Genomic DNA, 17134 nt, shown 5'->3' with positions numbered 1-17134 from the left:
AAGAATGGCCCAGGCCCCAGGAGGTGGGACTGAGTCTGAAGACTCCCCCTTGGATGCAGCGACCATGGGGGACCAGAGCTGTCACTACGCTTGGAGCGGCCCCCCAGATGGTGTAAGAAATGGGTGTGGTTAACAGGAAGAGGAAGACAATATTTCGGAAGTGGGCTAAGGCCACTAAGAAGGCCTGGCAGGGGAAGCAAGCTTTGAGGCTCTGAGGACGGCCACAGGCAGAGAAGGCCCTCCCTCCAGCTCCAGCACTGGGAGCAAGCCAGGGTCCTCCCTGGTGGGGTTGACACCACAGCTCCGCCTGTTGGGGGGGGGCGCGTGTGCCACTGCACACAAATGGGGCCCGATAGGGGCACAGTAGTGCCCAATACCTGCTTGTCTTAAATACTGACGGGGCAATCTAGCTTTCATTCTAAGTGTTTCTAAGATTTAAATAAAAATAAGATGCTGCCATCTGACTTATCCCCAACACGCCTGAGACCGTGATGAGGGAGGCTTCACGTGCTGACACAATAGGCCTCCGTTGAGATTTCCTAATGGGGTCCAGCAGTGGGCTGTGCTTGACAAGGCGTTTAGACTGGAGGTGACGACGGGGAGGGGGTGCAGTCGGGGCCAGCCACCTGCCCGGGCACCAGGAGCACGAGGGGCTCCAGCTCAGAATTGCTCACGTACATCACCGCAACGTTCACAAGGAAACACTTAGAAATATAAGCGTTCTTTAAAAACAGGCACACACGGGGCGCCTGGGTGGCTCTGTCGGTTAGGCATCTGCCTTTCAGGCACATACTCTTTAAGAGAGGCACAGCTGGCTGAGGCTGAGAAGTAGACGCTGGAGAGTTATCTGTGAACTGTGTTAGGTGTGGTGAAGACAACATTCCCGTTAGTGAGAGTTGTGCCGAAATGACGCAGGTCTGGATTTGCTTCAAACGCTCCCCTGAGCCCCCACCCAAGTGAAACCAACAAGCAAAAAAGAGTGGGGCAGGAAGAGGTTTTAGAAACTGGCAGGGGTGCCTGGGTGGCACAGCGGTTAAGCGTCTGCCTTCGGCTCAGGGCGTGATCCCAGCGTTCTGGGATCGAGCCCCACATCAGGCTCCTCTGCTAGGAGCCTGCTTCTTCCTCTCCCACTCCCCCTGCTTGTGTTCCCTCTCTCGCTGGCTGTCTCTGTCAAATAAATAAATAAAATCTTAAAAAAAAAAAAAAAAAGAAACTGGCAAACTGTGGAGTGCTGTTGAAGCTGGACGTGGGTCTCCTTGCAGTGGCTCGTTTTATTCTCTACTGTTTGTTTGAAAATATCATAAAGAGTTAAAAAAATAATTGGAAAGCTGAGTGTAACAGGGCAGGGAGGGGAGATCCTAAAATTGTTCTGTTTCTGCCGGATATGAACAAGTTCTGTGCCAACAGAGGAGAGAGAGCACAGGACCAGCCCTCAGGGCACGGAGCCCACACTGCACAACAACACACACGTGGGGGATCTGAATGCCAATTGATCTCAATCTTCAAATCTAATTTATCATTTCTGCTTGAACTATATGTTCTAAAACACAAGCACAAACGAAGTGTTCTTAGCAAAGTCAATATTTCTAAGGACTTCCCTGAGTCACAGAGTCCTCCGGAATCTAGTGCAAGCTTTGGATTGTATCTCTGAAAAAACACAGACACGTCAGGTAGGAGGCCTATCCCAATTTGGAGAGGCAATCGACTCCCTGTGGTTGGCACTGTGGACAGGGGCACCCCGATTTACGCTGCCCTGCCCCTCCCCTTCTCTAGAAGACGTGGTACCCCCTGGAGAGTCCCTGCAACAGAAACCAACACGTACAATCTGGCCCAAGGATGCCAACCTGCGTGGATTCTCGTATTCACCTGGCAAGCCCCTTTCTGAGATCCTCCTACCCGCTCTGCTGCATCTCTGTGAGTGTTCACTCTGACCAGCAGAGCCTAAGGACCCAGTCCCCACCCTGGACTCCTCCCCCCCCCACCCCTGGCTGCACCGGCTGCACCTGCTGCACCTGGCCCATCAGTGGAGCCGTCACTGTGCTGTGCTCCCCGGGATTGGGAATGAAGTCAGGACACTGCACAGTGAAAAGGCACATGTCACTGTGCCCAGAGTACACACACTGCAACAGCCCAGAGAACAGAAGATGTGGTTGGTTCCATGAAGAGATTATGTTTGGGGAGAGGAAGGCCGAGGGACAGGCCTGGCGAGGTTTAGTCCAGAGCCCACAGCACAGGGCCTGTCTTCAGAGTGTCTGACAGCCAGAACTGTAGGCAGGGCCACTTTCGTGGGACACCTCTGGATGGTCCCTTTGTTTACAGGTCAGGGAAACATCTACTCTCACAGGAAACCAGGTCTCACCTTGCTCAGGGAGCCACGTGGCCTCCAGGTTGCCAAGGGAACGGGGAAGGACCCAGCCGGATGCCCTCCTTTGCCAAGCAACGAGGCTCAAACCAGGATGAAACAGGGCCAGTGGCTCCAGCGGCCACACGCACATAACCACCCTTAAATGTCATGAACATTTCAGAGTAAAGCTTATTCTCAGGGGCCCAGTGGAAGCAGGCTGCCTTTTGATGACAAGACCCCAAGATTCACGAGTAAGGAAAAGGCCAAAACAACAGTTAATGCTGGCCAGCCTCCAACGGGCACTCCTCTGTGCAGACCCCGGGCACCTCACATGTACCGTCTCCTCCGAACCTCCCACGGCCTGCAAACAGGGCACAGACTGCAACTTGGGGACCCACCCTCCAGTTCCTGCAACTGGGCCAGCTGCCCAGCCTTAAAACCCGTAAACATCACGGACGGAATGCTAGGAAGAAACTCGACTGCCAGGCACGCCCTGTATCAAGCAAACGCTTGCACACAGGGGCTCTTGGGGACATGCCTTACAGGCAACAGAGGGGAATTAGAAAGAAGCCCGGACGGACTTTACTTTCAAATACAGGAGTATACTGATCGAAAATGCCATTTACACAGCATTCACATGCGATGATTTTAGGGTTTCTCAGGAAGATGGGATGGAGGAGCAGTCTGCGGCGTGGTCGCTTCTGTTTGCCTCCTGTCTTCGGCGTCTGTATCCCACAGCATTCTTGGGGAGACCCTGGAACTGGTGCACGAGCCTCTTCAGACCCCTGCAGGTCCAACAGGTCTTCTGTTCCCGGGAGCAGGTCTCAAGCGTGTGCTGCATCAAGCGAGAGGGGAGCACGCCTCCAGAGAGGTGGTCACTGTGGGGCCCGGATGACGACCAAGCTGCCGATGCAGAGGACTCCGCTCGGTGGGGTTTTCCGCCGCCTGCTGGCCGGCCTGCCTTCCAGAAGGCTCCTCGGACACAGGCACTTACCTGGATGGCCGGCCAACATCAGGCCAAGACTCCAAACACACGAAGACATCCGCTCCTGGGAGCCTTACCTTGTGTACACTTTTGGGGTTTTCCAACCAAGCATAGTACATTTCTTCCACATAGTTGGAACTAGTCCCGCTGAGGAAGGGCTCAGCAGCAACGGGGGTGGTAAAGCACCGAATCTGCCCCAACGTCCTGGCTGCTGCTGGTCTGTTTTGTGAAAATGTCTTCACAGTCTGGGAGGCCGTCAACGGCCTCAACTTAGCAGCACAAGTCCTTAAGTGAAACATTCTTGTCCTGACGTCTCTCACGACTGTCTGCACAAAAAAAAGAAGAAAAGTTAGAAAGGGTATCTTGTCAGACAGGGAAAACCCGTGCACACTGTGGCTGGCAGAGACTCATGGCCGTGAGTGCCACATCGGGGGTGCAGAGGACATGACAGAGCACGTGCACCCACCTAAACCCATCTTCTAGGCAGGGGGCCTGTGCTCCACACGACATGGAGGCAAGGATGCAGCTGCAGTCTCGTTGGAGGGATGGGAGGCCAACGACACACCACACGTGGGAAGCTCTTTAAGCTTATGGGTGTGTAAGACAATCACAGAAAAGGCAGCAAGGATTATTTCATGAGGATTAGATTAGGATTAACCATCAAATGAGAAAGACATTTCTAATCTGTCCTGAAACTATTAAGCCCCTACTGGACTCGGAGTGTTCTGGAACATACAGAGAAACTGGAAAAATATTTTGGTCACCCTCAAATAATTTACCATCAGGCAGAAGAGAAAAAGACAAACAAACAAAAAACGCTGCAGAGAAAACACTGAGTACTCGAGTGGCACCAAAAATGCCAACAAAACTCTGGGAAAGGCCCATTCCTTTCAGGTGGGAGGAAAGAGCAGCCAAGGGAAGCTTTGGGAAGGCTGCGGTTTTCAGGCCTCGAGGAAGGATTTAGCCATGAAGGGGAGGAGGTATTCTAAGCCAAAGAATCAGGAGGGGGAAAGACAGAGAGGTGGGAAAAGTGTGAAGGAACAGAGGAAGAGCAAGAATTATCTGACGCAAGACAAGGAGAAGGGGGTGAGCTGGACAGGACCACATGGAGGGTCCTGACGCCACCCACAGAGCATGGTCACACTTCATAAGCACCGGGGACCCGGGGAGGCCTGACAGGACTGGGGCTGAGCTCTGAACAGGTTCCAAGGGGAAGCCCACACAGCAATCGTGACAGAAATGTTTACCTACCCTGTGACACGTTTAGGACTCCTCACAAACCCCGCAAACCCCCTAAAAGGCAGGCACCAGTTCTTCTGTTTTCAGACTGCCTTTCTGAGTTTTAGTTTCTTTCTTGAAAGAAAGTTCCTAAGGTCATAGAGCCATTAACAGCAGGGCCAGGATGCAATGCCCATCTTCCTGTTCTGCCTGGCCCTTCAGCGGCTGGAGAGGAAGGGAGAGGCAGGGAGAGGCCAGGGTGAGAAGGAAAGGACTGCGTTTAACACGTACCTGCATCAAACACAGCCGTGTTACAAACAAGCGGCTGTAGCTGCCAGACTGTGCAAGAGTTGAGACTGTTCCAAAGTATCTTGAACCAACTCCAACCATGCCAGAGAACCCAGCACAACAAGGACACGGTGCTGCTCCCCCTCCCCAAGAATCCTAGCTGCCCAGGGAGGGGAGGGAAAAAGAGAGGAGAGGAGTGGAGCAAGGCTCATACCACAGCCCTCTGCCTCAGGTTGCCATGTGTGCTGGCCTAACGCCTTGCTCACGCCTGTGCCTCGAAGCAGGTGCCCTGGCTGGAATCACACCCACCTCCACACCTACCTGAAGGAGGTCCAAGCCCTGAATCGTGGTGAGAATTTCCCAGAAATAACTGTTGGGTAAAGTACCCCGGGTACTGTTTATAGGAGCTCTTCCTCTTGGCCCAACTATGCTCAGAATCCACACGAGGTCTCGGACGCAGAGAGCGCCGGCCTGCCCTGCTGCTTGGGAAAGACAGGCCAGCACAAGGAAGACGCAGAGCAGGTGTTCTGAAACCAACTAAACAACCAATGAAAACGGCCCCTCACAGGTTCAAGACAGGCAGGCCGCGGGGTTTCGAATGTGGGCACAGAACGCAATCTCGGCCTGTGCTATTTTCACCTCAGGAGTCACAAGCTCCACGTCACGTCCGCTCTCCCTAACCCTCACCACACGTCTCTCCACCGAGCGCCTGCCAACACAGGGACGGCAGAAACCACCACCACTGCTTTTTAGGACGTAGATCCGAAGGAAAACGCTCATGTTTCCCCTCCAGCGTCACTGTCATCTGGGCCTCCTGAGCCATGCCACGGTCTCTGCGTTGGGCTCTCCTCCCAGGATGCAGTAGTCTCACCTCCACTAACTGTCATTACTGAGCTGCTGTGAGGCCCAGTGACACAGGTACCACACCGACAACCACAAAACCACTCATTCCTTCGGTTCTGCCAAAAGCAGTCCTTCCAACACGACGCTGCAGATAGCCCGTGTTATCTAGCTGCTGCCTGCGGTCACTGCATCTGCCACACAGCTCAGGGCTGCCCAGTCACTGTCAAACTCCCCTTAACACGACTCATCAGAAAGACTGCTCCTCAGTGGACGGCCCCACCCAAAGATCCCCACGATCTGATGGACCTGAGCAGACACTGGGTTTACGTTCCAGATTTTGGAAGAACCATATTCCATCTTTCTAATTCCAAGTCACCATAAGAAGTGCATCATTTGGTAGAGACATTCAATTGTTCAAACACTTTCATGAAAACCTTGGGTTATCCAAAAAGTCCATGTGTTCTGACTTTGGTTTGGTTTTGGATGCCAAAAAAGTAGTCCTTTCAACAAACGGTGGTGGGACAACCACAGTTCCACAAAAAACAACATGAAATTAGATCCCTATCTCACACCATATAGAAAATTAACTCAAAATGGATCGAAGACCTAAGTACAACAGCTAAAAAACCCTGTAACACTCTCAGAAGTTTTATAATTTTCAAGTTACAATGTAGTAAATCTTTGTGGCCCTGAGTCAGGTAATGGATTCTTAGTTAAATGAACGAATAAACAGATAAACTGGACCCCATCAAAATAAAAACCTTTGTGTGTCATCACAAACCTTTGTGTTTCCCTAACACAAAATAGGGAAAAACACTTACAAAACACACGATTATATACAGAATACATTTAAAAACCCTCTTACAATTCAACAGTAAAGAGAAAAATAACCAAGTAAAACAACCACCACAAGATACGAGTAGACGTTTCTCCAAAGAAGATACACAAATGGCCAACAAACACATTAAAAGATGTTCAAAATCATTATTCATTCAGGAACTTCAAATCAAAACTGTAAGTGGGCACTTGATGCCCACTAGACTAGATACGATCAAAGAGAAAATAGGTGCTGTGGAGGATGTGGAGAAATGGGAGCACTGCTGGTGGGAACACAAGCTGGTGCAGTGGGGGAATGCAGTGTGGCAGGTCCTCAGAAAGTTAAAGACAGAGCTACTGCATGACTCAGCAATTCCATTCCTAGGTACATAACCAAGAGAAATGAAAACATGTCTATACAAACCTTTGTACGTGAACGTTCACAGTGGCATTATTCATAGTCGCCAAAACACGGTAACAACCCAAATGTCCATCAACTGACGGGACAGGTACAGAACGTGTTAGAGCCACACAATATGACAGCAGTGGGCAATAAAAAGGGATGCAATACAGATGTGTGCTGCGACACAGACAAACCTCGACAGTGTTATGTGAAGAAAGTCATCCACAAAAACAACGTAAAATGTTCAGTACAGGCAAATCTCTACAGACAGAGAGCCTGCTGGTAGCTGCATGGGGCTGGGGGCAGAGGGACACATGTCTGCTAATGGGTGTGGGTTTCCTTTAGAGAGGGATGAAGATGCTCTACAACTAGATTATGTTGATGGCTGCACAACCTTCCAATATACTGGGAACCATCCAATCGTGAAACTTACATGGGTGAATTGTATGGTGTGTGAACTGTATCAAAGACATTGTTTTTAAAGAAACGATGTCTAAGAAAAAATGAAAATCTGTTGGTATCAGTAAAGTACACAAAATGACACTATTTGTTAACTCATTAATTTCAAGATGCAGGTATAGACCTGTACCTCTGAGAAAAAGAACATTTAAGATAAGCAAAAACCAAGGCAAAATATGTAATTAAGGATTTGGTATACCGCCTTTAGAAATCTATATGCTGACATAGAACAGGACTTTATCTGTGCCTGGACCTTCCCCCATTGGACACACACTTCACCCAAGGCCACCTCCCCATACACAGAATGCAGAGATAACGGACTCCTGACGCTATCAAAGTCACGTCGAGGAGGCAGAGGTGCAATTACGGAGGCAAGGTCTAGCAAAAACAACCCAGGCAGCTCCTCAGGCAACGAGTCTGAGGAAAAGAGCCCGCATAGTTAAGTGACTGTTTCCCCGTGTGTGTTGCCTGACAACCATTTAAAAAGTACAACTGATCTTGAAGACATTCTCCTTTCTCTTTTTCTTTTCTGGTTTCAGACTCATTGAGATTCTCATGATGAACCAAGAAGACCAGGTCTGCTACATGCCTATAGCTGTTCTTCCATGGCTGCACTTACTGTACTACTGGCAGTGACACAAGGACATGCACAGAGAGGGCACAAATAGGAACTCTCCCCTTCCTGGTGGAAAATCTCAAAGAATTCAATGCCTTTCACTTGTGATGCCTCATCAAGCATAAACTGAAGGACAGGGAGGTAGTTCCGGATCACTTTCAAAATGCAAAGGTATCTCGCCATTACTAGGTAGAAATATGGTCGAGCCTGCAGGGCAAACAGGCAAAGGGGCTCTCGGTTGCTACATGAGCCTCAAACACGTCACTGGCTCTGCGTTCAGGTTCCTTTGCCAGAAGTGAAGGCAGCGATCACTCCTGCTCCCGCCCATCACGTTTTATGATTATGGTACAAACATGAGAGCACTTTGTACACTCTGAGAGTGTCCTATGACTAAAGAATTACCGCTTACCAGCAGGAGAAAAAAGACCAACTAATGATATCTCTTCAAAAGCTTAAGTTCCCAAGGAAAACCTGAACACAAATTAATGTGGAATGGCCAGCTGACCAGATAACTGTGAGGGGCTTCCACCTCGGGAGTTGGAACCCCCAACAAGCTTCAGTGCGTGGGTCTGAAGGCTGACCTGTCGTCACCCAGACCGCCACTGTGCAGGACTCTGGGGCGTAGCTAGACAGGCATTCTTCAAGGGTGTTGATCAGACTATAAATTATTAAGTATTAATGGAAAACAAGGCCATTGTCAGTATTTATTAAAAAATTTAAAGGTACGTACAGTGGGTGTCAGGGTGGCATAGTCAGCCAAGCATCCGAATCTTGGTTTTGGCTCAGGTCATGATCGCAGGATCATGAGATCAAGCCCCACAACAGGCTCTGCACTTAGCGCGGAGTCTGCTTGGGTTTCTTTCTTCCTCTCCCTCTGCCCCTCCCCACTAAAATAAATAAATTTTAAAAAAATATATAAAGGCATATATAGGACTTCTGTTTCCCACTAAATGCATCTAAAGAAATAAGATGTTACATTTAAACCAAACAAAACATAAGACTCTGAAAGGTGGAGAGAAGGAGGCAGACTGGGAAGGGATCTGGGGGCCCAAAAAGACACAGACAGCATCAAGTCCTCAATTTTCTTTCTGCTTCACATATCCCAGACTAGGTGCTGAAGAAGCTGGAAACCAAGAAATGCTGACTGACGTAGACAAAGCTGCAAACAAAGTCTGCTCTCTCTGGTCAAAGGACCAGAAAAGGGTTGCACAGCAGGACAGAACATTTGTAGACAATCACTGCTCTACTGCAGCCTGAAGCCAACCCCACAGAAAACACTGTGGCCCACCTCTACCCCAACCGGTGGTGTCAGAGAAGATCAGGGACTTCCATCCCCACCAGATGACCCCAAGGACTGTGGAGGCCAGCAGGGAGCCTGCATTCCACCTGTGCCCGGCAATAACAGGGCAGCACCCCTCCCTTCCCAGGCAGGGTTGAATCACAAAGGCTTAATGGGGAACTTACACCCACACAGCAATAACAAGGAGTCCCTCCCCACAGATACCAAGCAGGCTGGGTGGGGAGCCTAGATTCCACCCCTGCCCTGTAGTAACCAGGCAGCACCCACTGACCTCCAGCAGCGTCAGCAGAAACCTGTTCTCTGGGCTCAAACATTTATGACTCAAGTCTCATAATGTAACACCCCAAATGTCCAAGACATAACCAAAGATCACTCACCACATCAAGAACCAGGATGATCTCAACCAAAACCCCCCAAAAAGACAATCTATAGACATCAAGAAGATAGAAATGTTAGAATTACCTAACAAAAAGTTTAAGGGAGCCAGGTTCAAAATGCTTCCTTAAGCAACTATGAACATGCATGTCCACAAGAAACTCAATTCAAACAAAATGATAAAGATTGAAAGTGAAAAGGTGAAAAATTACATATTATGCAAAAATTAATCAAAGGAAAGCAGGAGTGCAATATTATTACCAGATAAAGTAGACATCAGGGCAAAAAAAAAAAAATTACAAGACAAAGACATTACATAATGATAATAGATCAATCCACTAAGAAGATATAGCAATCCTAAGTGTGTGTGCATCAAACAACATAAGTGCAAAATACGTTAACCAAACTAATAAAAGGGAAGAAGACAAACTCAGTTATAGTTGGAGACTTCAAGTGCCCTCTTTCAACAAGGGATAGAACAACTAGACATAAGGAACTCAACGGAAGTACAAACTGCCACAACGAACCCAATTTGAAATAAATAATTTTATAACTCCACAATTATTAAAGAAATTTAATGTGTAATTAAAAATCTCAAAAAGTAATTTTCACGCCCAGATGAGCTCACGGGGAATCCCACCAAACATTTAAACATTAATTAATTCCAATCCTACACAATCTATTCCAGAAAATATGAGAAGACAACAATTCATTTTATGAAGCTAATATTTCCCTGAAACCAAACCCAAAAACAGTTAAAAAAAAAAAAAGAAAGAAAAAGCTTTAAAGTAATATTCCTTCCTCATGAATACAGATACTATCTATATCTATATCTATATCTATATCTATATCTATATCTATATCTCCATCCTTAAAATTCAGCAAATAGAATTAAGCAACACACAGACACAATTATACTCTAGCGGGGTTTACTGTAGGGATGCAAAGCTTGTTTGATATTAAAAAACAAAAACAATGTAACCCACCATACTGACAAGCTAAAGAAGAAAAACCACATGATTATATCAATAGATGCTGATAAAGCACTTGACAAAATTCAACACCCACTCATGATAAAAACCCTCAGGAAGCTAGGATTAGAGGGGGACGTCAATTTGATCTAGAGCATCCACAAAAACATAGAGCAAACATTAAACTTAATAGTGAAACACTGAATGCTTCTTTGTAAAACTGGGAGCAACACAAGGATGTCTACTCTCATGTCTACTACTCAACACAGTACTGAGAATTGTCGCCAAAACAAAAAGGCAAGAAAAGGAACTGAAAAACATACGGGTCAGAGATTAAGAAAGAAAACTACCCCTATTTGCAGATGGCATGATTGTCTTTATATAAAATCTCAAGGAATCTACAAAAACACTCACAGAATAAATGAATTGAGCAAGGTCATAGAATACAAGATAAATACACAAAAATCAACGGTGTTTCTGTATGCTATTAACAAACACATGAAAACCAAAAAGTTTTAAAAATAAATAGTTTAAGTCCAACAAAACATATGCAGGAGCTGTAGGCTGAAAACTACAAAACATTGATGAAAAAAATAAAAATCTAAGTAAATGGAAAGACATACTGTGTTCATAGATTGGCGCGCTGAACATGGTAAAGATATTAGTTACCTCCAAATTAATATATAGATAAAACACAATTCTTATCAAAATCCCAGCAATTTTTTTTGTACGTAGAGATAAGATTATTCTAAAATTTAAATGAGAAGGCAAAGGAACTAGTTTAGCCAAAACAATTTTGAAAAGGAAGACTAAAGTGGGAAGAACCAATCTACCCGATTTCGAGATTTATTATGTACCTGTGGTAATCAAGATTGTGTGGTACTGATGGTAAGATGGACAAAAAGTCCAATGGAACAGAACAGAGAACTCTGAAACAGACCCACATAAACACAACTGATCTCTGACAAAAGTGCAAAAGCAATTCAGTGGAGGAACAACCATCTTTTCAACAAATAGTATTGACTGGAGATTCATAGGCAACCCCCTCCCCCCAAAACAAAACAAGCACATCTCAAATTAGACTTCACGCCTTATATGGAAATTAACTGAAAATGAATCACAGATTTAAACGTACAACACAAAACTATGCAACTTACAGAAAAGTACATAACAGGAAATCTTTAGGAACTAGAGCTAGAGAATTCTTAAATCTGACACCAGAAGCAGGATCCATAAAAGACAAAATTGATAAACTGGACTTCATCAAAATTAAAAACTCTGGCCCTGCAAAATAGCTTGTTAAGAAGATGACAAGCTACAGATGAGAAAATACTTGCAAACCACATACCCAACAAAGAGCTAGAATATATAAGGAATCCTCAAAACTCAACATTAAAAAAAAATATATATATATGAAATGGGCAAAAGACCAAAAAAGGGGCATAACTCAAGCGGATATACAGACAGCAAATAAGCACATGAAAATGTGTTCAATATCAGTAGCCGTCAGGGAAATGCAAATGGAAACCACAATGACATATCACTACATAACTATTAGAATGGCTAAAATTTAAAAAAAAAAAAAAGTGACATCATGAAATGCTGGCGAGGATGTGGAGAAAGTGGACCTCAAACACATTACTAGTGGGAAGGTAAAATGGCACAGCCACTATGGAAAAGTTTGGCTATTTCTTGAAATACTAGATATGCAACCACCATATGACCTCGTAACTGCACTCCTAGGCATCTATCCCAGACAGACAAAAACTTATGTTCACATAAAAACCTGCATGTGAATTCTTCTAGGAGCCTTATTCATAATAGCCAAAGAATGGAAACAACTCAGATGTCCTTTAACGTGTGAGCCAGTGGTGTTGCATCCAAGGCCTGGAGGCATAAAAGGAGCGACATGACGGCAGCAAGCTGCATTCATATTCAGAGAACTGAGGAGTGCAAAAAGCCAATCCCAAAAGGTTACATACCTTATGATTCTCTTTATGTAACACGCTTCATTTGCCAAATTCATAGAAATGGAGAGCAGATTAGTGGCTGCCATGAGCTAAGGAGATGGAGGCAGGAGGAAAGAATGTGTGGCTATAAAAAGGCAAGAAGAGGGATCCTTGTGATGAGGAAAATATTCTGTTTCTTGGCTGTTATCAATGCCAGTACCTGGTTGTGATATCATACTCTAGTTTCTGCAAAATGTTATCATTTGAGGAAACTAGGCAAAGAGACACTGGCATCTCTCTGTACTATTTGTTGTAACTGCATATGACAAATTTATATGTACAATTATTGAAATAAATCTCAATAATGGCAGTTATCCCAACATAAAAAAAAAACTATGTGAATATTTAAAAGGTAGAGAGTACAGTATTTTTTTTTCAAAAAATGGGGAGTGCGATCAGTTAAAAGTAGATCTGATATGTACATAAGCACACATGTGTAGGTGTGATAGACATACAATAAACACAGTAAACGGTATTTAATAAACTGTGCAAACTTAAATGAAACCCACAGAAATTCATGCTTCTGAAATTAGTTTATAAAAGTAACTGAACTGTGGTGATATTTGCATAACTGTGAACACACTCCAAATCATTTAATTGTGTATTTTAAGTGGGTGAATGGTACAGCACATGAATTGTATCTCAAAAGTGTTGCAAAGGAAAAAAACCTGAAATATGGAAAGTGCTCTCAATCATCAGGAAACTGGTCTTTCTCCAACTTTCCAAGATCCAGTCTTCGGCTACTTTGCAAAGCTAGAAGAGTACTGCATATTTTCATAAGAAACGTGTCCACACAAAAACACTATGGTTTGACTGTCGCAGCTCCTGCCACTGTGCAAACGAGGCTCCATTCCAAGGCCACTTGTCCTGAAGCTGTTCAGAGCAGTGAGCCTGGAAACATGCCTCCCAGTCCCTGCTCCACAGTCCAGGACTGCAGAGCAAGGCAGAGGATCGCCAAGACAGAGGTCACACCTTGGGCCTCGGAACATCTCTCCTCCGTTCTGCAACCACCAGTGTCCTACTGAGTCTGGGCACACTACTTACACTTCTGTCTGGTAGCTCTGGGAAGCAGAAGAGGTGCATGACTGGTGTGCTGCTCCAAGAAATGCGCTTCATCTCAACATGAGCTATCAGACCTCTGGAAAAAGGACGAGTACGGTAGGGTGCTGCAGGGTGGCCCGCCAAGGGTGTCTCCCCACGAGCACAGGGAGAAGGATGGGTAAGGCAGGATGCTGAGTCCAGAGGAGCACTGAGTATACAGGTGCTTCAGGGTGGTCCACTCAAGGGCGTCTCCCCAGGAGCTCAAGGAGAAGGCGGGGTGCTGGGTCTGGAGGAGTACTGAGCACACGGTGTGATGCAGAGGTTAAATATGATCGAGGGCATCTCTCCAGGAGCACAGGAAGAAGTTATGGGGATAGAGCGGTACCAAGGATAGAGGACTACCGAGCACAGAGTGCTGTGGGGTGGTCTGTTCAAGCATGTCACCCCAGGAGCACAGGAAGGATGAGTATGTGGGGTACTGAGTATGGCAGAGTAGTGAGTACAGAGGAGTACTGAGTACACAGGGTGGTGTGGAGATGAAATATGCTCAAGAACATCACCCCAGGAGCTCAGGGAGAAGGATGAGTAAGGCAGGGTGTGGAGTCTGGAGAGGTACTGAGTACACGGGATGACGTGGAGGTTAAATATGCTCAAGGGTGTCACCCCAAGAGAACAAGAAGGATGGGTATGGTGGGGTGCTGAGTATGGCGGGGTACTGACTACACAGAGTGCTGCAGAGATTAAATACACTCAAGGATGTCACTCCAAGAAAACAGGGAGGATGGATATGAGGGAGTGCTGAGTACGGCACAGTACTGAGTACACGTGATGCTGCAGAGTGTCCCATTCAAGGGCTTCGCCCCCCCCCCCCCAGCACAGGAAGAGGGATGAGTATGGCAGAGTACTGAGTATGGTGGAGCACTGAGTACACGGGGTGCTGTGGAGATCAAATATGCTCAAGGACATTGCCCCAGGAGAGCAGGAAGAAGGATGGGTAAGAAGGGGTACTGAGTCTGGAGGAGTACTGAGTATACAGGGTGCTGTGGAGATGAAATATGTTCAAGGGCATCCCCCCAGGAGTGCAGGGAGGATGGGCGAGGCGGGGTACTCAGTCCAGACAGGTACTGAGTCCATAGGGGTGCCGGGGTGGTCCGCTAAAAGGCGTCTCCCCAGGAGTGCAGGGAGGATGGGTATGCGAGGTACTAACTCTGGAGGAGTACTGAGGCCACGGGGTGCCGAGGGTGGTCCACTCAAGAGCGTCCCCCCAGGAGCGCAGAGAGAATGATGGGTAAAATGGGGTGCTGAGTCCGGAGGGGTACTGAGCATACAGGGTGCTCGGGGTGGTCCGCTCAAGGGCGTCCCCCCCCCCCCCCGGAGCGCATGGAGAAAGGTGGGTAAGTCGGGGTACTGAGTCTGGAGGTAGTGAGTTCGGAGAAGTACTGAACAAGGGGTGCTGCGGCGGGTCCGCTCAAGGGCGTCTCCCCTGACGCGCAGCTAGGACAGGCGCGGGTGGAGCACGGCCTATGGCCCACAGTCCGCAGCGGCTCCATCAAGGGCGCGCCACCCTTCCGACCCGTCAGAGGACAGCGCCGGGCGGCTCCCTCGTGACGCCTCCTCGACCTTGGGGGTCACCCGGGCCTCGGCGCCCGTTCCCTCACATCCGCCGTGCGGGCCGCCCTACGCCCGCCACAACCAATGGCTCGCCACTGCGCGCCCCCCGCGACGACCGCGCGCGTCCGCACCCGCCAATCTCCGCCCGTCAGGCGGCGCTCTTCCCGCCATTGGCTGTCACGCCCGTCCGTCATGCCCCGTCCCGCCCACCTCCCTCCGTCAGCCCTGCTCCATCCGGCTTCACTCCCTGTCACCGCGGCTCCAGCGACAACGAGGACTCGGCGCCCTCGCCCTGTGCCGCAATCCCCGCCTCCTACCCGCGGCCGCGGATCTTCCTGCACCGGGCCAGGCCCGGCGGCAGCGCGCGCTTACCTGTCCCCGGCTCAGCTCCACCCGAATGAGGCGCCGACACCCCACTCCGGGGCACCAAACTCTTGACCCCGCCTCGGCGTGTGGCGTCAGCACGCAGCCCCGCCCCTGGAGACGAAGGCCCGCCCATGCCCCGTGGGCGTTGCCTGGCGTCATAGAGCTGCGCCGGCGTTGGGGCTGCGTGTGCTTGTGGTCGGCTGTGGGCGGGTTGGGTTTGCGCGCTTTGGTGGGCAGGGGTTCGGCGCGTGGCCATTGGTGTCGCCAGCTGGGGGCTCCGCGGACCGGACCCGTATGGCCAGAGCGGAAGAAACTAGTCGGACCGGAGGCCTCGGCGCAGGGCGAGTTTGTGTGGAGGCGGTCGTGGACGCCAGGGTTTCCTACGGGTGGCGGGGCGGCGAGTGGGCTCTGGACGCTTTTCTGCGCGCCCCGATTGCGGGGGGCCGCGGCTTCCAGAGGCCGCTTCCCTGAGGAAGGAAGAGCGCTGTGCGGGACACCTGGGCGGCCGTGGGGGGGGGCGTGGGGACAGTGGGCGCCGCTCCGCGGCCCCTTGTTGACCGGCCCCCCGGCGGGCAGTCACGGAGCTGGAACCGGAGCTGTTCTGTCTTCCTGATGCCCGACAGCTTATCTGTGATGCTTCTGGCGAGTGCTGGTTCCCTGTACGGCAACGATAAAAAGTTTTGTTTTCCAATAGACGGTTGCGTTTAAAGGCTGTGTGAGAGCTGGATATTAGGGTGGGAAGGTAGCGTCCGGGTGACTGACATCCCGGAAACACTGGACCACGCCGCCTTTTCCTTGAGTGTTCCCAACGTCTTGAAGACAAGGACTGTGTTCTGTGACACAGCAGAAGCCACTGGGTGACCAGGGGCAGCCTGCTGACCATGATAGTTCTATAAAGGATACAAATATCTGAATCTGGGCTGGAATTCAGGGCGAGGGCTATGCCACCCATTCGTGGATGTGGTATAGTCTTAGAGCAGTGTTTAGAAGGGAAGGGCAAAGTAGGCGGGTTTTTTGGATTTATTTTTGTTTTGTTTTGTTTGAGCAGGGGTATAAGTACTCATAAGAGCAAAGTTGGGCAGGTGTGTGGGATAAGGATCTGGAGACTGGGAGAAGGTGAAGGAACCAGGGTGCAAACCTCAGTATGCTTTTTTTTTTTTTTAATTGTGGTAAAATATACATAAGGAAAAATGCTGTCTTTCAAAAGTGTGCATTAATTACATTCACAATATTGTGCAACCATCACCCCTCTATTTCTGAAACTTCTTCACGGCTCCCAACAGAAACTCTGTACCCTTTCAATAATAACCTCCCATTCTGCGAGTTCCCTTCCCCTCTCCCTTCTCCCTTGGTAACCTCTACTATGCCTTCTTTCGCTATAAGTTGAGGAGTCTAGGTACCTCATATAAGTGAAATCATACAGTATTCGTTCTTTTGGCTCTGCTTAGTTCACTGAGCATAATGTTTTCAAGGTTCATCCACGTTGTAG

General features: G+C 48.4%; 1 protein-coding gene across 1 annotated transcript in view; it reads right to left on the bottom strand.

Moving 5' to 3' along the window:
• OGDH (oxoglutarate dehydrogenase) overlaps positions 1–15775 on the bottom strand; it is a 68034-nt gene extending 52259 nt beyond the window's left edge. Inside the window, exons 1-2 of the mRNA XM_040644469.1 lie at positions 15652–15775; positions 3407–3655 (exon numbers count right to left, since the gene is read on the bottom strand). Coding sequence (XP_040500403.1) covers positions 3407–3628 — 222 coding nt within the window. The 5' untranslated portion in view covers positions 3629–3655; positions 15652–15775. The remainder of the gene's footprint in view (positions 1–3406; positions 3656–15651) is intronic.
• Positions 15776–17134: the final 1359 nt, after the last annotated feature.

The sequence above is a fragment of the Ursus maritimus genome, unplaced genomic scaffold, assembly GCF_017311325.1.
Source record: "Ursus maritimus isolate PB19 unplaced genomic scaffold, ASM1731132v1 scaffold_3, whole genome shotgun sequence".
Taxonomy (NCBI): Eukaryota; Metazoa; Chordata; class Mammalia; order Carnivora; family Ursidae; genus Ursus; species Ursus maritimus.
The sequence above is the reverse complement of the archived record's forward strand: the minus strand, read 5'-3'. Positions and strand labels throughout refer to the sequence as shown.